General features: G+C 35.0%; 1 protein-coding gene across 1 annotated transcript in view; it reads right to left on the bottom strand.

The window, feature by feature from the left end:
- Positions 1-775: 775 nt before the first annotated feature.
- The window catches only part of LOC124360751 (5'-AMP-activated protein kinase subunit gamma-2), a 436,057-nt gene continuing 412,182 nt past the window's right edge, over positions 776-24,650 (bottom strand). The window contains exons 8-14 of the mRNA XM_046814625.1: positions 9,541-9,678; positions 8,305-8,457; positions 6,341-6,519; positions 5,371-5,574; positions 4,123-4,269; positions 2,432-2,525; positions 776-1,938 (exon numbers count right to left, since the gene is read on the bottom strand). Of these exons, the coding sequence (XP_046670581.1) occupies positions 1,703-1,938; positions 2,432-2,525; positions 4,123-4,269; positions 5,371-5,574; positions 6,341-6,519; positions 8,305-8,457; positions 9,541-9,678 (1,151 nt within the window). The 3' untranslated portion in view covers positions 776-1,702. The remainder of the gene's footprint in view (positions 1,939-2,431; positions 2,526-4,122; positions 4,270-5,370; positions 5,575-6,340; positions 6,520-8,304; positions 8,458-9,540; positions 9,679-24,650) is intronic.

Here is a 24,650-nt window from a genome sequence, read left to right as displayed (position 1 = left end):
GCATTTGATGAGAAAACTGTATAGTGTGATAATAATATAATATTTAGTTTAAAATCATTACAATCATGCTATTTATCACTCTGTGTGACATTAAAATTTCTGCCATACGTTTCATTTACTAATGCTGAAATTCTTTTAACAATACAATCACTTCTGAGTCCTTACTACACATAACATTTGGCTTAGTATGATTTTTTTAAGTAACAGTACAGCTTTACAACTAATACATGACATTTATTGTGAATCTTTATTACTTGTCAAAAAACAAATCCGCTTCAATGTTACAAATAAAAATAACCTTATCAAAAAATGTTTTTGTGTAATGCTTCATTATTAATTAATTCTTACAATATGAACACAGCATAAATCTTTTAATATATGTACTATAACAGAACTTTAATACATAACTATAATTTTCTTGTTTAGAGTTGACTTTCTAGATTGAAGGGGTAAGATGCTTGTATTTATATCAGCAATACATTTGTGTTTTAAATAGTTGTTTGTGAAAACTTTCCATGACACTTCTGGCCAGAACTGCCACATCAAGTTTTTCTTGTATTAATAATATTATAAAAACTGTTCTTAATACACTAAATGTAATTTGTTTCATTAAAACAGCAAACTTCTTTTTAACAACATGCAAGTCTAAAGAATACTTCAGTCAAAAGTTCACACACAAATCCTAAAATCAGCAGTTTTGCCAAAGCAAAAGTGTTACAGTCAGTATTGCTAATGCAATTCTTTTGGTAAAGTGGGTAAATAAATAAAAATAACGTACAAAAAATATTTCATTTATTTTTTTCAATCGATGATGTAATATCAATAATAAATACAAAATAATCAAGTATTTATTTCACAACAGGGTTCCTTGTAAACATTTTTCAAATTAATTTCTAAGGGTTAGGAACCAAAGACTGTTATAATATACAGTATTGGGGGGAAATTTCAGTTCTCATTGTTTACACGAAACTCATACACATATAAAACCTGTGTACTCGTCATTTCCAAAGAAATATTCTGGAATAAAACTACTTATAAATAATAATACACAGCAATAAAGAGTAACCAAGTCACTTTAGAGAAAAATTACTACAAAATAGCTCAGTGTGGCACCGTCAGCTGAGACTGAAGGTGAACTTACTCGAGACAAACTTATCAATATTTCTTATTGAATTATAAATTAAGCCTACTTCCTATTACTAGTCTATAAAAATATTGATAAAATTGACTATGAATTCTTTCGCTAACAATCGGTTTAGTTTCATTTTGATTCCAATTTGCTTCGTGATATTTGACTTCTATTACATAATGCAAACATGAAAATTCCGTTTTGGCATTTCTGTTGAGAGAACAGTCAACTGTTTGTACACAACGTATTACAGTCAAAATTTAAACTGTGAATTGGTCCTGACCGGTTTGTACATTACAATTAGTTATTGTCAAAATAATTCTAGAACATAAGTATCACAGTATTATGTATTGAAGAAATAAAACACCATCCCGTCACTGATATTTCCGACTGGCGTAAACTCTAGTCATGATAATATTTGGGAAATCAATTTCTACGGTGATAACCAGTCGACTTAAGTACAATTTTAAACGAAGGTACACTGTTAGTTGTCAAGTTTACACTGATCTACACGGGTTTAAAAATAGCAGGTAACTTTCTCTGTATCTACAAATAAATTAACGAGAGTCCGTGTTACTCGCCACCCGACACCGTGACCTCACGCCACGGGTGGGTGGGGGCTGGTGGGGGGGTCAGGGAAGGTGTGGCAGTGGGCGGGGGTGATGGCGGGGGAGGAGAGGTTTCCTGCTCGTCGCCGCTGGAGCCACCCTCCTCCTCCGGGATCGTCTCCCCCGACTGCTGCTGACTGTGGAGATCCTGCAGCCGCACGCTGTTGCTTGGCAACTCGATGCCGCCGCTGCCATCATCTCCTGTGGAAGTAAAACCAAAGTCAACTTCAAAATTGCAACAATCCGAGACAGCAAACTGTGCTATAAATAGAACAATCTGTGGTGTCGTGGGCCCTGAAGAACTACTGAACCAAAACTATACAGATACCCGCATTCTGCACAAGTGACAAATACAACCTTTACTATCTATTGTGAGTTATCAATTGGTATAAAAATACAGTTTTAAAAGTAAGGCAAATACAAAATAAAAAAAGAGTTCAAAAGTGACACAAATATGATATGTTAAAATAGTTCAATGATCATTTAATATAGCAATATACATACTATTATTACATGAGCTATTCATAAAATTAAGCAGATTAAATAAGAATTACCGAATTTGGTCAATGCACATCGAGAATACAACCAATGGTTTATAGGCAGTCAAACTGTTTGGACCTTGGGAGTATATAAGGGGAGGAGGGTCAAGAGCGTCCAGCTGTAAAGCTAAATGATGGTGAAAGCACACACTTACCACATGGCCTGAGAACGAGGTAGAGAAGGAGATCAGATAATGACAGAATTCCGATCACTTTATCATCATCATCAGTGATCACCAGCCTGTGCACCTGCAACATGTGAGCGTTTCAATTAACATTTGTTATTTGCATTACTGACTCAACATCATCGCCTTTGGTGTACAAACACGTGGATACACAGTGTACAAACACGTGGATACACAGTGTACAAACACGTGGATACACAGTGTACAAACACGTGGATACACAGTGTACAAACACGTGGATACACAGTGTACAAACACGTGGATACACAGTGTACAAACACGTGGATACACAGTGTACAAACACGTGGATACACAGTGTACAAACACGTGGATACACAGTGTACAAACACGTGGATACACAGTGTACAAACACGTGGATACACAGTGTACAAACACGTGGTGGATACACAGTGTACAAACACGTGGATACACAGTGTACAAACACGTGGATACACAGTGTACAAACACGTGGATACACAGTGTACAAACACGTGGATACACAGTGTACAAACACGTGGATACACAGTGTACAAACACGTGGATACACAGTGTACAAAAACGTGGATACACAGTGTACAAACACGTGGATACACAGCGTACAAACACGTGGATACACAGCGTACAAACACGTGGATACACAGTGTACAAACACGTGGATACACAGTATACAAACACGTGGATACACAGTGTATGAGTTAAAATCACAAACACTATTCCAAATAAAATTAAAACTTGAATCTTTTGTTTTGTTTGATTTGTTGTAAAAATGTAGATATTACAAAAAATTCTTTATGATTTAGTTATTTATGCTGACAGTGTCACGACTCAGTTCTGTATGAATGTTTGTACAATTTTACACAAAGACAGATTTCTTTTGTTTCAAGGTGAAAATACAAATATCATAAATTAAATCTGTAAGTGTAATAAATTCACAAGTTTTACATTTTTATTTATCTTGTCAATTACAAAAGTCTAATCTTCTTACATTAAAACTTATTTTAAAATCCCATCCTTAACATACAAAATAAAGGTTCAGGGCAGACATCCATCCCGTTAAAATTGAAAATTGTTGAGAAGTAACAACTGTAACATATGTTTAGAAAGAGTACTTCTTTGGTAACCTTCCATGCAAATTTGGATTTGCTAACATTTCTTAAAGAGGTTAGTTATAGTAAAAAACTGTAAAACCACACAACTTTTCTTATACAAATATTTTTTAAATAAATAATCAGTGAATACAGAAAGACGTTTAAAATGAGATAAGGCTAAACCTACTTTTATATTTGAAAATCTTTTAAAATTGACTCCACCACAAAGTGCCATTTTGGGGTATCTTTGTGGGTGTTATACATTATTTTCCCGAATTCTTTTGGAATCTTTGGTCTAAATATGGAGGTTAACATTAAAACGAAGAAGGTAGGTTTCTCAGTTCAGCCGCTGCACATTGCAGACAGGTAGTCTGCTTCAAACTGTCAAGATATTAAAAATTCTTTCACATAAAAGAGGCTTCAGCGGTTCTTAAGTAGGATGTTTCTGATGCTAAGTTTGACCTAGTGACTATTTTGTGCTAGTTTATTTATCCAATATGACCATGACTTTTTGCAAATGGAACAAAGATCTTCCTCTACCACTGCCACACATATAGAGCACATCAGACTTACCTCAGCTCTGACTATCCTCTCCATGATGGTGTAAAGGGTCTCTGTAGGTTTACACTTGTGAACCCCCTCGAACCATTCGTTCCTGTGCTCATTAGCCGTCTTCAACGATACGTCCAGGTTGTTGTAAGTCTTCTCTGCTGCCAAGTTCTGTTATGAACATAACACGTGTGAAATAACATCTTACGTATCTTTAAGTAATGAGTTCCATTAGGCTATATTAATTTATTAGTAATACAAATATTTTTTAAAGCACTGTTGAATAGTTCCTTTTCATAATATTGTGAAGTATATTTCTGTTAATTGCAGTATTTAACACTATGCCAATATTTTTTTCCTGAGAGAAAGAGACGATTATCGCCACACTTAGTCCTAAAAGGACCTTAGCGCCTCCCTTACTTATATTTGTATCCTCCGAATCTGAGACTTTTACAGAAGTTGATCAGATTTGAGGGCTCATGTTCTCTGATGTCCTTGGGGCTGAGGAGATATGCCCCTAGGAATCTTTTCTGAATTTTGGATATGGCAGGACAATTTAGCCATATATGCTCTGCTGATTCCTTCGCTTCTTTGCAGAGTCTGCATTCATCAGTCTGGCTAAGGCCCACCTTCATGAGGTGTTTTATAAGGAGGCCATGTCCTGTAAGCATCCTTATTATCATTCTTATATCCTCCTTACTCTGATCTAGGAGAGATGCCCACCCTTTAGCATAAGGAGAAATAAACATTTTTGATTGCCTTAATCCTGAGGCTCTACTTCAATTAAAGTATCTTCTCCTCTTTTCCCAATCTTTTACAAGAGATTTCCTGTAGGAGAAAGCTATCCCGCAACCTGGCTCAGACCCCACAATAAAGGACTCGACTCCCTTTCATCCAAAATTAGTGTGGCTGACTTCCAGTTTCTTTTCTAAGAGCCAGGTGTATTGGCAGCCATCTTGATTGTACCATCTTGATTCATCAACAATGTTCAATCTCATGCACTTTTATGATCACATTTTTAGTTGTAGAATTACTATGGGAGATGTCTCATTAAAAAAAGATATATATAATTAATACTGACAAATCAAAACTCTTAAATTTCAATATTTTTTATAGGTTATTCAGAGAAAAAAAAACGTTTAAAACTTGTTTGTACTTCATTTAAATTTTCAAAAGTACACACTTGCAGTATAAAGCAGCGAGTCCACATGACCATCCAGAAGAATACTGTAGTTAACTAAGAGTCTATATTTGTATATTTGTGATTCTTACAATGACGTCGAACTTGGCAAAGATGTCAACGAGCCTCCCCTCTTCGTCCACCATGGGCAGCGCAGACACTCTCCTCTCCACGAACTTGCGTAGCGCGAGGATGATGGAGGTGTCAGGCTCTGCAGTCTCAATGTTGCTGAATGTTCCGATCCTCAGCTCCTCCAGAGTCTTGTGCATGTAACTCGGCTTGGGCAGGTCGTTTATCTATAGCACACCAGAGGTACATTATAAAACATATTTCGCTCATCACAACAGTTTGTTTCTTATTGTTAATACTTATCCATTAAAATTTAGAAAAAAGTATATTTAGCCTTATATTTTCTTAAAATGCTAAAACGTACTTAAGTGTTGTAAGTGATCCAGAATTAAAATAATTTTTGGGTCAAATCCAATTAAATGCCAAAAAGCCAGTGGAGGATAATACAAGAAAAAAAATGTGTATTCTAAAGTTAACGGACAATATGAAACAAAAAGCAGATTAAAGGAAAAAATTATGATTCTCTTTTGTTGTGGTAGCTTTAAAAAGTTCATAGGAATGCATATAACAATCTTCTAGAAGATTTTTGTAGATCACAGACATTTTTCAAAAACATTCCCAAAACCACTCTAGTCTTTTGGAGCGAGGACGTCCAAAGCATGAAATAAATATGCAATTATCACAAATAGTATTTGATTATCCAGATATCCCTACTGTTTATCATTTCAGTCTAAAAATATCTATAAACATATTTATTTAGCAAATATCTGTTAGATATAAAGAAAGCACACACAAAAGATGATGACAGATTATCCATTTGATCTTTTTGTAACCAATGTTGAACAATCCACTTAATCGAAAAAGTGTTGAAACATGATTAACCATTTTTTAACAGGACAAAAATAATATATATAGGATTTACCACATTATAATTATATATGTAAATAAATTAATAGAAGAATACATTGACAATAAGGATACATGGATACTCACATAAAGAAAGAGGAACCTTAGGATACGTTTGTGAGTGAGTATGTACAGCACGTTGCCAGTCTCAGGGTCGATGACAGGGAGTCTATGTATCCTGTTGTGTATCAGGGTCTTGATGGCATCGTACAGGGAAGCATCGGGTCCTATCGAGACCAGCTCCTTCACGTTGTCTTGGAGTACATCTGGAGCAGTCACAGAGTTCATGTATTCACAGTTCATGTAACTATGGTAGGAGGGATTGATTCAATGTGAATGTTCAGAATAGCTTCAATTCACCTTCCTTCTTCTGGAATCTGACGCTGTAACAGATTTACTTAGCTCCTGGAATCTGAAGTCATGTTCGTCTGAAGAGATCCAAAATTAGTCGGCGACGAAGAAGCTCAAAATGAAAACTCTTCACATCATTTCAGCATCAGTGACACCTAGACTACAAAATATAGTGTAATCTAGATGAAGTGATAAAAAGACTTTTTTCAGATAAACATGACTCCAGATTCCACTAGTCAAGTCTGTGACAGTGTCAGATTTCTGAAGCTTCACTAAGCGAAGGTGAACTGGCGCTAAACTCAACATTCACATCAGTTCATGTAAACTGAGAGCTTAACCTAATAAACTATAAAGTCCGAGGAAAGGAGGTTTTAGCAAGAAAAATTACATGAAGACCAAAGTTTATATGACAAATTTCTTAGTGCTATTTTGTCATTGTGTTACTTTTAATAAAAATTAATGTACAGATATATGAATACTATAAAACGATTGAGGTTAGTTTTAACATTGTAAAATATTATTTAATAAATTTATGTTTTCATAGTGTTGGTTTCATTATGCTTATCACATGGTATTGGTAACATAGTATTTGTGACATTATGCTTTTGGACATTAACTAATGTTACCATGTAATGTATTGGTAACATTATGCTTGTGACATGCTATTAATGAATTATTCATTCTACTATTTGTTTAATGATTGAATTCAATATACCAAGACAGTACAAAAATCAATAAAAAATTATTTCAAGCTTAAGTTATTTTGGATTTCAATAAAATTTAGGCAAAGTGGGGTTTTTACCTGTAAAAAATGAACAAGGACATGCCATGGATATTAGTACTGACTAATTTCTAATGAAATGGAAATTATTTTTTGTGTAGAATTTTATATTACAGAACTAATGATTATGTACATCTAAAACAAAAAAATGGTGACCTTGCTTCAACAATCCTGTTTGTTAATTTGTTAAACACAATTTGTTAATAGCACAATATCAACAAAATGCTAAACAGGTTTACATAAACTTTAGCCTTTAACATGGCTGCTCCCCATTTTCTTTCTCCAAACAACTGTATGGCTGCCACTTCGCTCCGTATGTTGATAACGAAAATGATTTGTCAATAAGAAAATGGACTCCAACTCCTACATGAATAAACCTCGTAGAAGCTTACTCGCTGTCACTTCAAATATCATTTTACACCTGTCTACGTGTAGCGGTGAGAAACTAAAAATATGGCAAAGTTCCAAGAGCCACTATGTCATTGGCATCACTCAGGCAACATCATCGGCGCCAACACCGCCCCTTGTGAAACCCCCACCTCAGCCAAATACCATAAATTTTCTTTCATATATTACTGTGTTGCAACTTGAGATCAACTACTTCCCAATACCCACTACAATACCACCCTACAACGCACTCTTTTTCTAATAAAAATATTACTCCATAAAAAAATAACGGGCAACACTAATTATTTTTGCGTTTTTACACATGACAACAAATCCGTATTGCCAGCTTTTGGAGAAAACTGAATTTTGTATTTCCAGCTCACTCTAAAAAAGCAAGTCAATATTGTAAAAGTAAAAATTTAAATACAAAACGCACTTAAGAGCTTCAGTTTTAGCCTAACTTTTTTCATGATTTTGTAACAAATGTAATTAAATGGAGATAAAAGTGTGGTAAGTATCTAGAACCACTCACTTCGCCATGTATCGAGCTTGTGTTCCTCCAGCTCCTCCATAGTGACGGTGGGTGAGGTGTAGTACATCTGCAAGATCTTGATGAAGTCTGTGATGGTCAGCATTCCGACAAACTTCTGCTGCGTACTGTCCCACAGAGGTGCTGCTCTGACACCTATAAATGATTGGGGGTGAGAAACTAGAATCGACTGAATAAAATATCTAAGGACGCAAGAAACACAACAAATATATGTTATGGAGGTAAAAGTTATTTTTACACTTAGCACTGTAATTAAGGGAATTTACATTTTGCTCTAATATACAGTTTTATATTAACAAACAATGGATAACTCTCTGAGTGCTACAGACGATACTAAAGGTGCAAGACAGCTGAACAAACATCAAAGCATAGAATTACAAATGTAATTACTGCCATCTTGAGGTATGCTGACAAATTCTGAACTCATATCAGCAAATATGCTGAACCAATGCACCTGATGGAAAAAATATTAAAAAAATTATATCAATGGTAAAGCTCCACACTGTATTTGTTAGGTGGCAGTGACCAAACAACGAAACTGGCAACTATGTCTCGACGCGGACTGAACAATAGCCAGAAAATTTCACAACTCACTGCACTTTGGCACTGATTGAATATTTAGAGTAATTGTCGATTACTTGCCCACTTACTCCGGCAAGAATAGACCAGATAGCAGCTGTTCCCAAAAGTTCCTTTCCCAGAGTATCCTTTACAATAACTCTCTTTTACGCCAACATTTTAAACTCAAATTACTCTCTATGTAATTACAACACCCACAATTTTTAAAAATTTAGATTGCTCTTTTTTGAATTTTAAAAACTTGTTATGTTTATAATGAAGTGCCCTAACAAACACCGAATTAATGTTAAACAAGGTCAGAATAATTTTAATTAATACATTTTTTCTTTTTTTATTCAGTAAAACCTTGAATAAACAAAACTATACATCGTTTTAAATTTAACTGTACAGTAATTAGCTGATTAATTTCTTTTTCCTATCTTGAATTTTCATAAAAAATTACATTAAAATTTAAAACATTAGTTAATTATTAATAAGTTATTAATATTATTTAATTATATTAATTATTAGTAATTAATAAGTTAATTTCTCTTAACTTACAGTAGCTGTATGGATTTTGTCACTTAAAACTGTTTTCGAGCAAACAAATAAGGGTACTATACTTTCAGAGAAATAAAGTTCAAATGAAAGTAGACTTACCATTATAAACTAGGGCAAAAAAGGCCTTCTTCACTAATAGCTGCGTATCGAATACAACTAACTTTGCACTTGTGGGTATCAGGTCATAGCACTTGTGGAACTTGAAGAACTTAACAAAGATCTGGCTCTCGTCCTCCTCTGAAACACAGAAGCGCTTAGTTAGTAACACCAGGTTTAAATACAATAAATATTATATTATCTGTCTAACAAAACTGCACAAATACAATTTGCTAATATAAAAACAAACAACTATACGAGCCGTTCTTTCCTTGTTCAGTATCCAGCTCTTGGACTTTGAGTATTCAGGTTGAAGGGATTCTCTGTCCTGGAGATAATATGTTGATTTTATTTTAGTACCATAAAATATCATATTGGGACCTTACTAGCACCAAACACAAGAAGAATCTATGTATGTTCCAGTTTACTAGACAAGTATTTTCCTAAACACAATTTTTGTTCCTAAAAGATGTTTTTAAATTGCCATTTCTGTCATATATATATATATATATATATATATATATATATATATTGCTAATATAAAAACAAACAACTATACGAGCCGTTCTTTCCTTGTTCAGTATCCAGCTCTTGATATATATATATATATATATATATATATATATATATATATATATCAACATGACTATTTTTAATCTTTCTCTATCTTTAACTTATGTCACAAATTCTAATTTAGTTGAAATGTTATTCAGAATCCATTAAGTGATGATTTCACTTTGTCACAAGAAGTGTTCTTATAACAAGGGAATCACTTGTCTTTCTAAACAAGTTCGTAAAATTTCAGCCTCACTATTAGTTATTCAATATAATGTGCACCATTAATAGGAATAAAACTGAATCCCGTGAAATGTGAAAATTACCTTTATTATAAATCCCCTATTTTAAGGCCCTATGAAGACTAACCTTAACAAAATTTGTTGAAACATCACCAATGCCAACTTGGATTCAATGAGTTTGTGTGATATTTTTACACACGCACAATGACAATTGGAAACCAAAGGAGTCCTAACAGTTTTATAAGAACTTTACATCAAGGGATCCAGCTTTAACTATATTGGTATGTTAATGACATACAATATCCAATTCAAATTCAATGTCATTACCTATTTTTCAGTACCTAAATGATAACCTGAACATCTTTACAAAAAATGGAATACCAAAGAATCAGAGCAAAAACATCAGGAGAAATCTTAATTCACCCTAGACTCAATCCATTCTCGAAATCTAATATAGAAAAAGTTGAGACATTCTGAGGGACTAGTGAAGTTCACTGTTGGTGGGGTTGCTAGTGCACAATGTGCGGTCGAGGTATGTAGCAGTGGTAGTAACTGTGGTAACAATAGACACAGACACAGCAACAGTCAAGGTCGTGATGTAAAGCTTGTTCGGACCACACCAGTTCTCTGTTACACCAGGGACATACACTGATGTACCCTGCAGAGTCTACAACTGCAGTAACAGTCAAGGTTGTGATGTAAAGCTTGTTAGGACTACACCAGTTCTCTGTTACACTAGAGACATACACTGATGTACCCTGCAGAGTCTACAACTGCAGTAACAGTCAAGGTTGTGATGTAAAGCTTGTTTGGACCACACCAGTTCTCTGTTACACTAGAGACATACACTGATGTACCCTGCAGAGTCTACAACTGCAGTAACAGTCAAGGTTGTGATGTAAAGCTTGTTAGGACTACACCAGTTCTCTGTTACACTAGAGACATACACTGATGTACCCTGCAGAGTCTACAACTGCAGTAACAGTCAAGATTGTGATGTAAAGCTTGTTAGGACCGCACCAGTTCTCTGTTACACTAGAGACATACACTGATGTACCCCGCAGACTACAACTGCAGTTTAAGGTTGGTTCTCTGTTACACTAGAGACATACACTGATGTACCCTGCAGAGTCTACAACTGCAGTAACAGTCAAGGTTGTGATGTAAAGCTTGTTTGGACCACACCAGTTCTCTGTTACACTAGAGACATACACTGATGTACCCTGCAGAGTCTACAACTGCAGTAACAGTCAAGGTTGTGATGTAAAGCTTGTTTGGACCACACCAGTTCTCTGTTACACTAGAGACATACACTGATGTACCCTGCAGAGTCTACAACTGCAGTAACAGTCAAGGTTGTGATGTAAAGCTTGTTAGGACTACACCAGTTCTCTGTTACACTAGAGACATACACTGATGTACCCTGCAGAGTCTACAACTGCAGTAACAGTCAAGGTTGTGATGTAAAGCTTGTTAGGACTACACCAGTTCTCTGTTACACTAGAGACATACACTGATGTACCCTGCAGAGTCTACAACTGCAGTAACAGTCAAGGTTGTGATGTAAAGCTTGTTATGTAAAGCTTGTTTGGACCACACCAGTTCTCTGTTACACTAAAGACATACACTGATGTACCCTGCAGAGTCTACAACTGCAGTAACAGTCAAGGTTGTGATGTAAAGCTTGTTTGGACCACACCAGTTCTCTGTTACACTAGAGACATACATACACTGATGTACCCTGCAGAGTCTACAACTGCAGTAACAGTCAAGGTCGTGATGTAAAGCTTGTTAGGACCACAACACCAGTTCTCTGTTACACTAGAGACATACACTGACATATATAACAGAGGTAAAGGTCTGGAATATATCAGTTCTGACATTTTACATGTCACTTTATTTTCTATTAAGATAAGATCCCAACAAGGTGCACGGCACACCCTTCTCTGATACAGAAACATACACTGATGTATGAGGTATTGGTTATAACTGTGGTAGCAGTCAAGGTCGTGCAGTAAGGCATGTTTGGACCACACCAGTTTCACCCATGTGACCTCCTGCATTAGGATTGTACATGGAGGTTCGCAGTTACATTCACCACTCTATTTAAACCTGGTTAACAAATAGCAAATAGTAGATCGGGACATAATGGTCTTTTCACTATCACTCTCACACTTCTTTCGAGAAGCAGAAAACAAAAACCGATCCTCATATTGGAATGTAGTTTTTTTCTGTTCCTTGGTAAGAAAAACAGTTAAAAAATAGTGGCTTCTGAATAATACCTCTGTAGCGGCCATTTTTACAGTTTTAATAATGATTCTTTATTGCAGCATGACAATGCACATTGCTTGCAAGCGTCATTATAATATAGATATCAGAATATATTTTATACAAAAATAAACAATTCCTGTTATATTCAGTCATACATGATAATACCATTCAATCACCCATCCACTATTATCAGATTCAGATTTTATGCAGACTTCCAACTTCCCCAGCGGTGCATCAGAAACCCATCAACAGAATAAAACACACCTGACACCAAAAGACGTTTCAAATGAGTTTTTTATTTTTGTGAAATTTTGAATCTTTTTAAGCGTTTCAGGAAACCCGTTGATTAGGCTGACACCGAATTGTTTTGGGAGCTGAGCCAAAGCTGTTGTTCTGTGATGTTGTAGTTGATAGTTGCTCCTACCCTTTGTCTTGTGATTGTCAACCTCCATACCTCTCACCAAAGTATACTTTGAGAAGCTGTACAGAATCACCTCGAGAAAATACAGACTAGGTAAAGTCAATAACTTGAGCTCCCATAAAGCATTTCTACACGACTCTCAAAAATGTAATCTAGAAATTACTGTAATCGCTTGCTTTAACACTCCTAATTATTGTTGTTGGGAACAACTCCCCCAGATGCATATTCCATATGACAATTGAGGGTAAATAAGGCCAAAACAGGCCATTCTTAAGATTTCCAAAGAGCATGTTTTTTCAAGATTCCACAATGCGTGACTGCCTGTTTTTTAGTGATTTTTAGCTTTGAACAAACCTTGTCAATATGGTTATTCCCGCTAAGACCTCGATCAAGGTGCATTCCCAAGAATGTAGTGGAGTCTGTCATTTCAACAAGTACATTGTCTATAAATATACTAGGTTCTACTATGCTTTCATGCTGGCTGAGGAAGAATGTAATGACATATAATTTTGATTCGTTCGTTGTTTTCAAATTTATCTCAGAAAATAACTGAACACAAGAGTTCAGATCTAAGAAAGATTTGAGAGGTTTTTGAGGAAATGCAGAGAGTTATGTCATTGGAATACTGAATTAATTCTCTATTTTGGGCTGAGGATTTTAGATGATTTACATACATATTAGAAACAAGACTGGCCCAAGGATAGATCCCTGAGTGATGGCATACAGCATACTAACGTTATTTGACATGACATCAGTGATCTGAACACTCTCTTTAATGATGTACACAGTCGAAAGCTTTAGACAGGTCAAGAAATAAGCTTAGCACATGTTCACGCCTGTCCAGTCCTGACGATAGAGTCCACAAGCTGTGTAACTGCATCTATTATGGCATTGTTCTTACTAAATCCAAATTGTATGGACCTAGGTTTCACAAGGGCATTTTATAAGAATCATAAAAGTAATAAACACCATGCTATTATACACTTCTCGTTTTCTTTAACAGTAGGTACACAAAAATATAAATCCGTTCAGTTTATAGTTACTACTAGTATTAAAGCTGGTTTTACGTGTTGTACATTCCAATATCTCCAAATCATTTCAAAACAATAATTAGCTAAGCAAAAAAATATTGAAATAGAAAGTTTCACATTGATGAATCAACTCACCGGTAGCTGTAGGAATTCTGTACTTCCAATATGAAAATGGATACATAATCAGACAATAAGACTGTTTAATTAAATTTTACAAAGATGAAGACTACATAAGCTCTTAATTAATTGGTTAATTATCTGCTGCGTAGTTTGGGAGTGGAGTAGTTATCAGTTAAGTCACTATCTCTGCCACACCTCCACACAACCCACTCACTCAGTTTGATGGAATATGACAACTGTGACTAATCTTAGATTTAACTCTCGAATCAGCTGTTTGTTTTCACGTATTAGGTATACAAATTGAATATAACTGATTAAAATAACAACTAGTGGCTTCTACACGAATATTTTTGAAATTATTTAGTGGCAGTCTCTTAGGAACTGCATTGCTTTTATGGTTGTTTATATTTCCTCAGAGTGATGAAATTATACAGATACTCCAGAAAAATTGTGTGGTTTTTCAAAATAATAGTAAACATACCAGATGTTCCAAAACTCTTCTCACCCCTACATATTTTAAATTTTGAACGGTTAAGAATTAAAAAATTTCCTTGACGAGTAACAATGTCATCTAAGATCATTTTTTATGGATTTCAAAATTATCCCCACCCTTCCCTAAATGAAGTGTATAGATCTACATTTAATACCTGTGAAACTTTTGTTATTGTGCAGTATAGACAAAATTTAAAACATTTTGAAACAGCTGGGTTTAAACTTGAAATCAAAATTGAAATTTCATAGTCATCAACATCTACAGGCATGGTAAATGGTCCAGATAAAAAAGCATAGATACAATTATTAATTGTTTAACTTGACAATTTTGGCATGTAAGGACACATTGCTACCGGCACAAGATATCCACATGTCCATAACGCGTCGGACAAGTGGATGATGTAACAATGTTGCAACTTGTCCTGTCTGTCCGGCTTTCTACTTGCTCTCTTTGGCGGCTGATCGACCATCGTCTACAGACTCGCAGGAGGCGGTTTCCTGAGATCTGGTCAGAACTGTGTACTTCTATTACTGTATTAGAATATTTTCGACTCTATTAAGAACTTATGCACACATGTTACAAGTAGAACATCTGTTTTGAGAACCGTGTTATGTGGAAGGACTTACTGCAACCAATGATCTGAATGTCTGTAACACTTACAATAAAATGGCTTGATAAAACGAGGAAGTTTCAATGTTAATTTTTATGCACTAATATTGTACGATAGTGGTCAATGTGGTTTCCACATACTTGATATGTTATCTAATTCACAACAATCTACTTCTTCGTATATTGTCCATGTTATGTTAAAAACACAAGTAACATAGCAGCTGTATTGCGTCAAAGGATTGATTACATTATGAAATTTTCTTTGTATGAAAGGTTATTGTAAAAACTGATATATTAATTCTTAATCCTCTAAACAAAATGAAGATTATGTCCACTATACAATTATGGTTTTGGAAAAATTACACTAAATTATTAAAATTTTAGTCTGCTAAACAATACAGTGGGCAAGATCTCCTCATCCTTTGCTTTCAGAATGTCAGTTTCAAATAGTGAAATTCTGTTACACCTTTCAATGTTCAAGACAAACTGGTGGGATACACTTTTCTCTACGATAAAAAACTTGATTGATTCCAAAAATGTTCATTGAAAACCACTGCTATAGCAGGAAACAATGCAAGAAGTACAATGTGCACGGTAATTTACATAAATCACAGATTAAATTTTAAGGGCGATGTCGGAGGAAAACCACGAATGAATGGTTCCTTCTGTCTGAAAATTATCAACGGAAGACTTACCCCAGAAGTAGTCATATATAGCAGTGGCAGTGTAAGAGCACTGAGTCGCCATGGTCAGTTGGAGCTGACTGATCAATGATTCGTGGAAAGAACTGACCTTGACAAGGAGGAGCAAACTAGTCTCTCAGCCATTCCTACAACCGCACAAGCTATAATCATAACTTCCTCAACCACACTTATTCGAGCGAGATTCCAGTTGTCCGACCTTCCCGCTTCTTTGAACTACTCAAGGGCTCAAAATTTCCTCATCAAATCATTCATCAGTTGAATTTTTAAAAATGTTTTGATATTATATAGTTAACACCTTACGAGTGTCTGATCGTTACGACACTAACTGAATAAAAATTCTAGTTCATTCCGACTCTAAAACTGGCATTCAATATATCTTCTGTTGTTTGGAGCATGTTTCAACTGGCAGTAACAGGTGTTCCGTTGATTAGCATCGCTCGCTCTCATCAATGTAATCATATGGTCCATATATGACCATATATAAACCATATATGATTGAAAACTTTATGAACGTAATTATTTCTTCCTTTATGTTAACCGTGACGTCAGTAACAGTAATTGAAGACATGTGATGATCAGTTTGTTTGTCCGTTCATTGTAACTAATGCTATTTTTGTCTGCAGCACTTGGACTTGTTATCGTAATTATTTTAACGTTAGTATATCGCATTTAAACTAATAATTGTAAAGTTGTGACTCGTTTTACATTTTTAGTTTTTTTTTACAATAATTATGTAGACTAATGAAAAAAAATATTTAGTATAATATTTACTGCTGTATAACCATTGTATTCTTATTGTTTTACTTTATAAGCTATGTATATACAGCATGTACGTGACTCTGTCATACAACAAAAGAAGTTGTCTTACGACATTAAACAAATTTGAATTTGAATTTAATAATTTATCTTCTTATACTTATATTAGATGGTGGAGAGTATGTTACGATGCCATTGATGTGTTTTATGCTATAATTTTATTAGTTACAATTTATGTTTTCATGATAACAAAGTACAATCTTTAGGAGCTGTTTTCAGTGTTGTATTACGTGGTATATTTTGCAATAATCCACAACATACAAAAACAATACAAAACAATACATTTTCTAAAACAATAATAAATTAAGAACATTTTGGGTTTCTTGAAATTATTAATTTATTCATACAACTATCTTTCCTATTTATGCCTCACCCTTTTCTATTTTTACAACCAATCTATAACCGACAAAAGAAATTTGAAATATTTACATTAAGAATTTATATTATACAATATACTATTATCTAGTTCATTGCGAACAAAATTACACCTATTCACTAGTTTATAATAAACAAATATTTTTACACATTTTGTAAGTCTGCAAACCAACTGCCAGTTCCAGGGTTAAACATTCAAGCATTTAGCTCTTTTTCTGCAGAGCTCTCTAATTGTATATTGATAAATACTCGATAATTGATACAACAATTTTACTACAATCAACATCCATTCCAAACTCGATTTACAAGGTTGTTCGGTTGAACTCAGCAAAAGATGAAACTCCACAGAGAAGATATTTCCCTTCATGGAGCATTAGAAATATAGTCTGAGTCACTAAGACATTACCTAAATAAATGTGAGTTCAACTTTATTTCCATTTACAGCAAAGTTTGACAGTTGAAAATGAACAATGAATATAAAAGCTGAACCAATACAAATGACCAGAATTAGAGTTGAAATATTCTTTGAGTCTTTGGCAATTTTAAATTAACAAATGGCAACCTGGACTAAATCAGTACTTCATTCACCTTAACGTTAAACCCGCTAAATTTCGTGTTTAGACGATCAATACCAATCCCAAGCATGAAAAGCCCTTACGTTCCTCAACAATGTAAGCATGGCTCAGTCACCAGACAGACGCACAGAGAGAGAAAGAGAGAGCAAGTCTCAGCTCAAGGTCATGTCCAAGGTCCCCCAGAATCAACAAGCCATTCCTCTGCACCAACTGCGCATTTCAATACCACACAATATTGTTCCATGCCTTCTGATATTACTCATGGAATCACACAATCTCGTCTCAGACTGAGTCAAACTTCTCAATGCAACAGTCAACTTGCCCACTGAATGGCTTACTTCTACATATGCCTTCTGATATTACTCATGGAATCACACAATCTCGTGTCAGACTGAGTTGAACTTCTCAATGCAGCAGTAACTTGCCCATTGGAATGGCTTACCTCTACATATGCCTTCTGATATTACTCATGGAATCACACAATCTCGTGTCAGACTGAGTTGAACTTCTCAATGTAGCAGTTACTTGCCCATTGAATGGCTTACCTCTACATATGCCTTCTGATATTACTCATGGAAATCACACAATCTCATGCCATGTGAGTTGAACTTCTCAATGTAGCAGTTACTGTCCATTGAATGGCTTACCTCTACAATGCCTTCTGATATTACTCATGGAATCACACAATTCTCGTGTCAGACTGAGATTTTGAACTTCTCAATGTAGCAGTTACTTGCCTATTGAATGGCTTACCTCTACATATGCCTTTGGATATTACTCATGGAATCACACAATCTCGTGTCAGACTGAGTTGAACTTCTCAATGTAGCAGTTTACTTGCCCCATTGAATGGCTTACCTCTACATATGCCTTCTGATATTACTCATTGGAATCACACAATCTCATGCCAGACTGAGTTGAACTTCTCAATGTAGCAGTTACTTGCCCACTGAATGGCTTACTTCTACATATGTCTTCTGATATTACTCATGGAATCACACAATCTCGTGTCAGACTGAGTTTGAAACTTCTCAATGTAGCAGTTACTTACTTGCCCATTGAATGGCTTACCTCTACATAGCCTTCTGAATATTACTCATGGAATCACACAATCTCATGCCAGACTGAGTTGAACTTCTCACTTAGCAGTTACTTGTCATTGAATGGCTTACTTCTACATATGCCTTCTGATATTACTCATGGAATCACACAATCTCATGCCAGACTGAGTTGAACTTCCTCAATGTAGCAGTTTACTTGTCCATTGAATGGCTTACTTCTACATATGCCTTCTGATATTACTCATGGAATCACACAATCTCATGCCAGACTGAGTTTGAACTTCTCAATGTAGCAGTTACTTGTCCATTGAATGGCTTACTTCTAACATATGCCTTCTGATATTACTCATGAATCACACAATCTCATGCCAGACTGAGTCAAACTTTCTCAATGCAGCAGTAACTTTGCCCACTGAATGGCTTACTTCTACATATGTCTTCTGATATTAACTCATGGAATCACACAATCTCATGCCAGACTGAGTCAACTTCTCAAATGCGCAGTAACTTGCCACTGAATGGCTTACTTCTACATATGTCTTCTGATATTACTCATGGAATCACACAATCTTGTGTCAGACTGAGTCAAACTTCCAATGCAGCAGTTAACTTGCCCACTGAATGGCTTACTTCTACATATCCCTTCTGATATTACTCATGGAATCACACAATCTCATGCCAGACTGAGTCAAACTTCTCAATGCAGCAGTAACTTGCCCACTGAATGGCTTACTTCTACATATGTCTTCTGATATTACTCCATGGAATCACACAATCTCATGCCAGACTGAGTCAAACTTCTCAATGCAGCAGTAAACTTGCCCACTGAATGGCTTACTTACTTCTACATATGCCTTCTGATAATTACTCATTGAATCACACAATCTCGTCTCAGACTGAGTCAAACTTCTCAATGCAGCAGTAACTTGCCCACTGAATGGCTTACTTCTACATATGTCTTCTGATATTACTCATGGAATCACACACAATCTCATGTCAGATTGAGTTGAACTTCTCAATGCAGCAGTAACTTGCCCCACTGAATGCATTACTTCTACATATGTCTTCTGATATTACTCATGGAATCACACAATCTCATGTCAGATTGAGTTGAACTTCTCAATGTATCAGTTAACTTGCCCACTGAAATGGCTTACTTCTACATATGCCTTCTGATATTTACTCATGGAATCACACAATCTCATGTCAGACTGAATTGAGATTCTCAATGCAGCAGTAACTTGTGCACTGAATTGCTTACTTCTACATATTATGTCTTCTGATATTACTCATGGCATCACACAATCTCATGTCAGACTGAATTGAAATTCTCAATGCAGCAGTCACTTGTGCACTGAATGGCTTACTTCTACATATGTCTTCTGATATTACTCATGAAATCACACAATCTCATGTCAGACTGAATTGAGATTCTCAATGCAGCAGTAACTTGCCCACTGAATGGCTTACTTCTACATATGCCTTCTGATATTACTCATGGAATCACACAATCTCGTGTCAGACTGAATTGAAATTCTCAATGCAGCAGTCACTTGTGCATTGAATGGCTTACTTCTACATATGTCTTCTGATATTACTCATGGAATCACACAATCTCATGTCAGACTGGAATTGAGATTCTTCAATGCAGCAGTAACTTGTGCACTGAATTGGCTTACTTCTACATATGTCCCTTCTGATATTACTCATGGAATCACACAATCTCGTGTCAGACTGAATTGAGATTCTCAATGCAACAGTCACTTGTGCACTGAATGGCTTACTTCTACATATGCCTTCTGATATTACTCATGGAATCACACAATCTCGTGTCAGACTGAATTGAGATTCTCAATGCAGCAGTAACTTGCCCACTGAATGGCTTACTTCTACATATGTCTTCTGATATTACTCATGGAATCACACAATCTCATGTCAGACTGAATTGAACTTTTCAATGCAGCAGTTACTTGCCCACTGAATGGCTTACTTCTACACAGAGTGCTGGTGTCTTATGACAGATAGACATTGCACAAACATGATATTTCTTAGGACTATTCTGAGCATTTGAAGAAACTCATAAAATACCCTATCATTATACTACAACAAATTGTTGTTGTTATTTGAGTTTGAAGACAATCTCTAATTTTCTCTTTAATTTCACAGTTTTTGCCAAAGTATATTGATAAGGAAAAATCATTTATTCAATCATGATAAGTTTCTATACTGAGAAAAATGTGGTGGACATAATACAATGGCTGAACATAATACAAATCATGGAAACCTAATCGCTACCTCAGGCATCTGTCTGGCCATTTTGCCTCTTTTCCGTTAATTTTATTAGCTAATGGAATTGCGCCATAATACCTACAGGTCTAGTTCTTCACTTATGTGACAGGTGTGGTGGTACGAACTAGAAAACTCGTATCTAAGTTTTCCAGTTCATACTGTGTTGAAATATTTAATTGTGTTAGCAATGATACTACACAATGTGAACCACAAAACATAAATAAGCTAATTACCTTTTGTGCTCTATTAATATGCTGAACAGTTTATGGAAGACTTTGCCCAGTAACACTGTCACAAAAACACTAGTCTCTTGGTCATCGCGAACATTCACCATATCAGCAATTAAAACACTTTGTGTGCTCTGTAAGAGGTTCATCTTAGGCATAGGACTGCTGAACAGGATAGCACCACAGTTATAAACTGACAAAGTATCCCACTGAGAAGAAAGAATAAGAAGTTCTGTGACCCGTGCACAGATACCATGAATAATGTGAATATCAAAAGGTATCCCAATGGTTGTAACCTTTTACATCCAGGAAGTTGCCCTGTTTAACAATAAAAGTAGCTACCTAGAAGGAATACACTCTACTACAACCTTCCAACACATTATCTCTCACTGGATAGGAACAGCTAGGAATGAATGAATCAGGAATGATAGTAATGAATTCCATTGTACACGAATACAATCAGTTCACATAGGTACCTATCAGTGAGATAAAGATTCAGAATGGGGTTAAACTTGAAGATAATACAGTGACCATTCTACATGAAGGAATATTCTACGATTTGTAACACTGAATTATTGAAATCTTCAACATCATACGTGTTGTAGTTTTACGTTTTAAATGTCGATCTTAATACATTTTCCATATAGTTTTAAATATATAGGGCCTATATATATATATATATATATATATATATATATATATATATATACTAAAACTAAATTTGGTTATTGCCATTCATACATAATTAGTGAATGTTAATGAAAGTCGTTTGACAGGTATTTTGTCTTCCAATCATATGTAAGTTTGGTTATTTAAACGCATATGTGACAGAAACGACCAAGTACAATATAATTGAATCGTAAAAAGTAAGGGCTCTGTGGTGTAGTGGTAGCATACTCACCCGGAAAGTGAGAGATCCGGGTTCGAGTCCCAGGGGAGCAATTACTTTTTGTGATTCAATGTTTATTGAATGTATATATGTATAGATTTTACCTTAAAATTTATATTAAAAATTGTACTAATTTGAACAAACAATTGTATTAAAACAAGTGGAACAGTAGAAATAGGTGCAGAGCCACATAAAAATGGATCTAAAATGAAAAACTACCACTTCAAATAGCTTTAAAAAAGGGGGTGCACTTTCAGTAATAATAAATAAATGCCTTTATGTTAAAGTGTTTATCAGTTACAAACTGTTTTTTCAGAACAAACTCAAGGCAAAGTAAACTAATTACAAGAACAATAATTATTATATTTTAAAAAAACCAATCGAAATAATTATACTATACCCAACACTGGTCTCTGATTAATCAATCCTTGTCCTTATTTTGTAAGAGATTTTACCATTTTACCATTACCACTGACAAAGGTTTAGAATTTTGTTTAATTTTTCCACATAAGTTAATCAAATTTTAAACAATGTTAAACCAATCGCAATTTTGCAACCAATATTTTATTAAGGACCAGACAAATCCTCCTAAATAGTGTGCAGATATCTGTTCATCAATGTGGCAACTCGTTTATGGGTCCTATAGACTTGAAACTTGATAAAAATAACTGTTCATTTTCAGGTTAAAAGGTACAAATTAAATCTAATCTTTTTTACATTACTCTTATGAGTAACGATAATGGCAACGACAAAATTGCAGAACAAACAAATTTGGAAACAAACATAGAACGACCATATGGCATTTTACCATGTGGCATAGTAAACACATGTGATGAAATTACTTTCTTGGATTGGTTGGAAAGACTGATGTTGCATTCTGTCTGGACCTTCAATACTCCGTTGTATTGATTTATTGTATTAGCGTAGAACACAAATTTATTCTTATCAGGTATGTATTGTATAATTACTGTATTTCTTTTTACTCTGTTTAAAAAATAAGTTATTTATGTTATTGTAAAGTAAACCTGTATAAAACTATATTTCACTGTCTCTTGAGTAATATAATTTAAAACTTTATACAAGTTTATATAAGTTTATTGTACCAAAACATCATAGACTGGCACTTCCTTGAAATATATATAAACAGGTTTTCAAACATATTAAAACATCTCTAAATCGATAATGGAACCATAATAAGATTCAAAATTTTTAAATTCTGTTTAAGTGCCTTACAACTTCCTTTTATAAAGAAGCAACTACAATTTTTTTCCTATATTACTACCACTCGTCAAAGGCACTTTCTTTTGCTGGAAAGTCGATCGATTTAAAGAAATAGTCCTGTCCACGATCAGATTACGTGGCCTTACTCTCGAAGACTGGCTGAAGGCCACACGACTGACTCCAAGAGACAACGACCCATAGAGCGACCTTCCTCGGACCGCAGTAGGCAGTAGGCTGGCGTACGTGAGTGTGTGGCTGTGTTGTTACAGTTGTGTGTGTGTGTGTGTGTGAAGGGGACACAACTAGGCCACGGCCAGCCATGTTTCGACATATACACGGCCGGACACTGCCCTCAACACGTTCCCAGCACAGACATCCATTAGATACACCTCAGTGGATTCTAATTCAATTACAAATAAAGTACACACAATTGACCAGTGCCATAGTTTTCAGGTTACAGAGTTTAATGACAATTTGATTTTTTCAGTCCTTTACGAATTTTCTCTAGTCACTGATTTAAAAAAATATTCATAGATTGTCTGACGATACATTGTCTGATGAGGTCTTTAAAAATTAATTTCATGCATTAAGTTTGAATTTTTTTGGGATGGAACATATACAATATTGTGTTATAAAGAAAAGTATCAGAAATAAAAAACGTTAGTTTATACTCAAAGTTGAAAGAAAATATAGATAGATGGTAGGCAGGATATTTAAAATCACGTCCCATGTAAAATGGTGGCAAAATCTGAAATTTGAAATTGATATTTGTAATGAACACTAAAAAATATCTGATGTCTCCTATCCAAATTTTCCACTTTACAGACATTTAGTCGTTTTTGAGAAACCAAAGGTTGCATAATTAAAATGGACAATCTATATACCGGGCGTCTTAAAAGCCCCCTCCCCCCTAACTTTCTTATGAATAGAGATAGAGTGATTTAATTTTGGGGATATTTATATGACCAACTAAGGAGGTTTTTTGATGAATGAAAGTTTTAAATAGGAACTCCTAGCAAATGACACCTTATTTTAAAGGTTTTATAAAAAGGAAGAAGAATAGTGAAACTAGAGGTCTCTACATTATCTTATCAAATTTGGTGGCCAATTAAAGTTTGAATTGTTTTATAAAACCCCTCAATTTTGCTACATTTACAGTTATTGTAAGGCAGATCAAACATTCATTCACTAGTTATCTTGAGGACTTACGACAC

This window comes from Homalodisca vitripennis, chromosome 4 (assembly GCF_021130785.1).
Source record: "Homalodisca vitripennis isolate AUS2020 chromosome 4, UT_GWSS_2.1, whole genome shotgun sequence".
In the NCBI taxonomy this organism is placed as follows: Eukaryota; Metazoa; Arthropoda; class Insecta; order Hemiptera; family Cicadellidae; genus Homalodisca; species Homalodisca vitripennis.
This window is presented reverse-complemented; position numbering and strand designations above follow the sequence as displayed.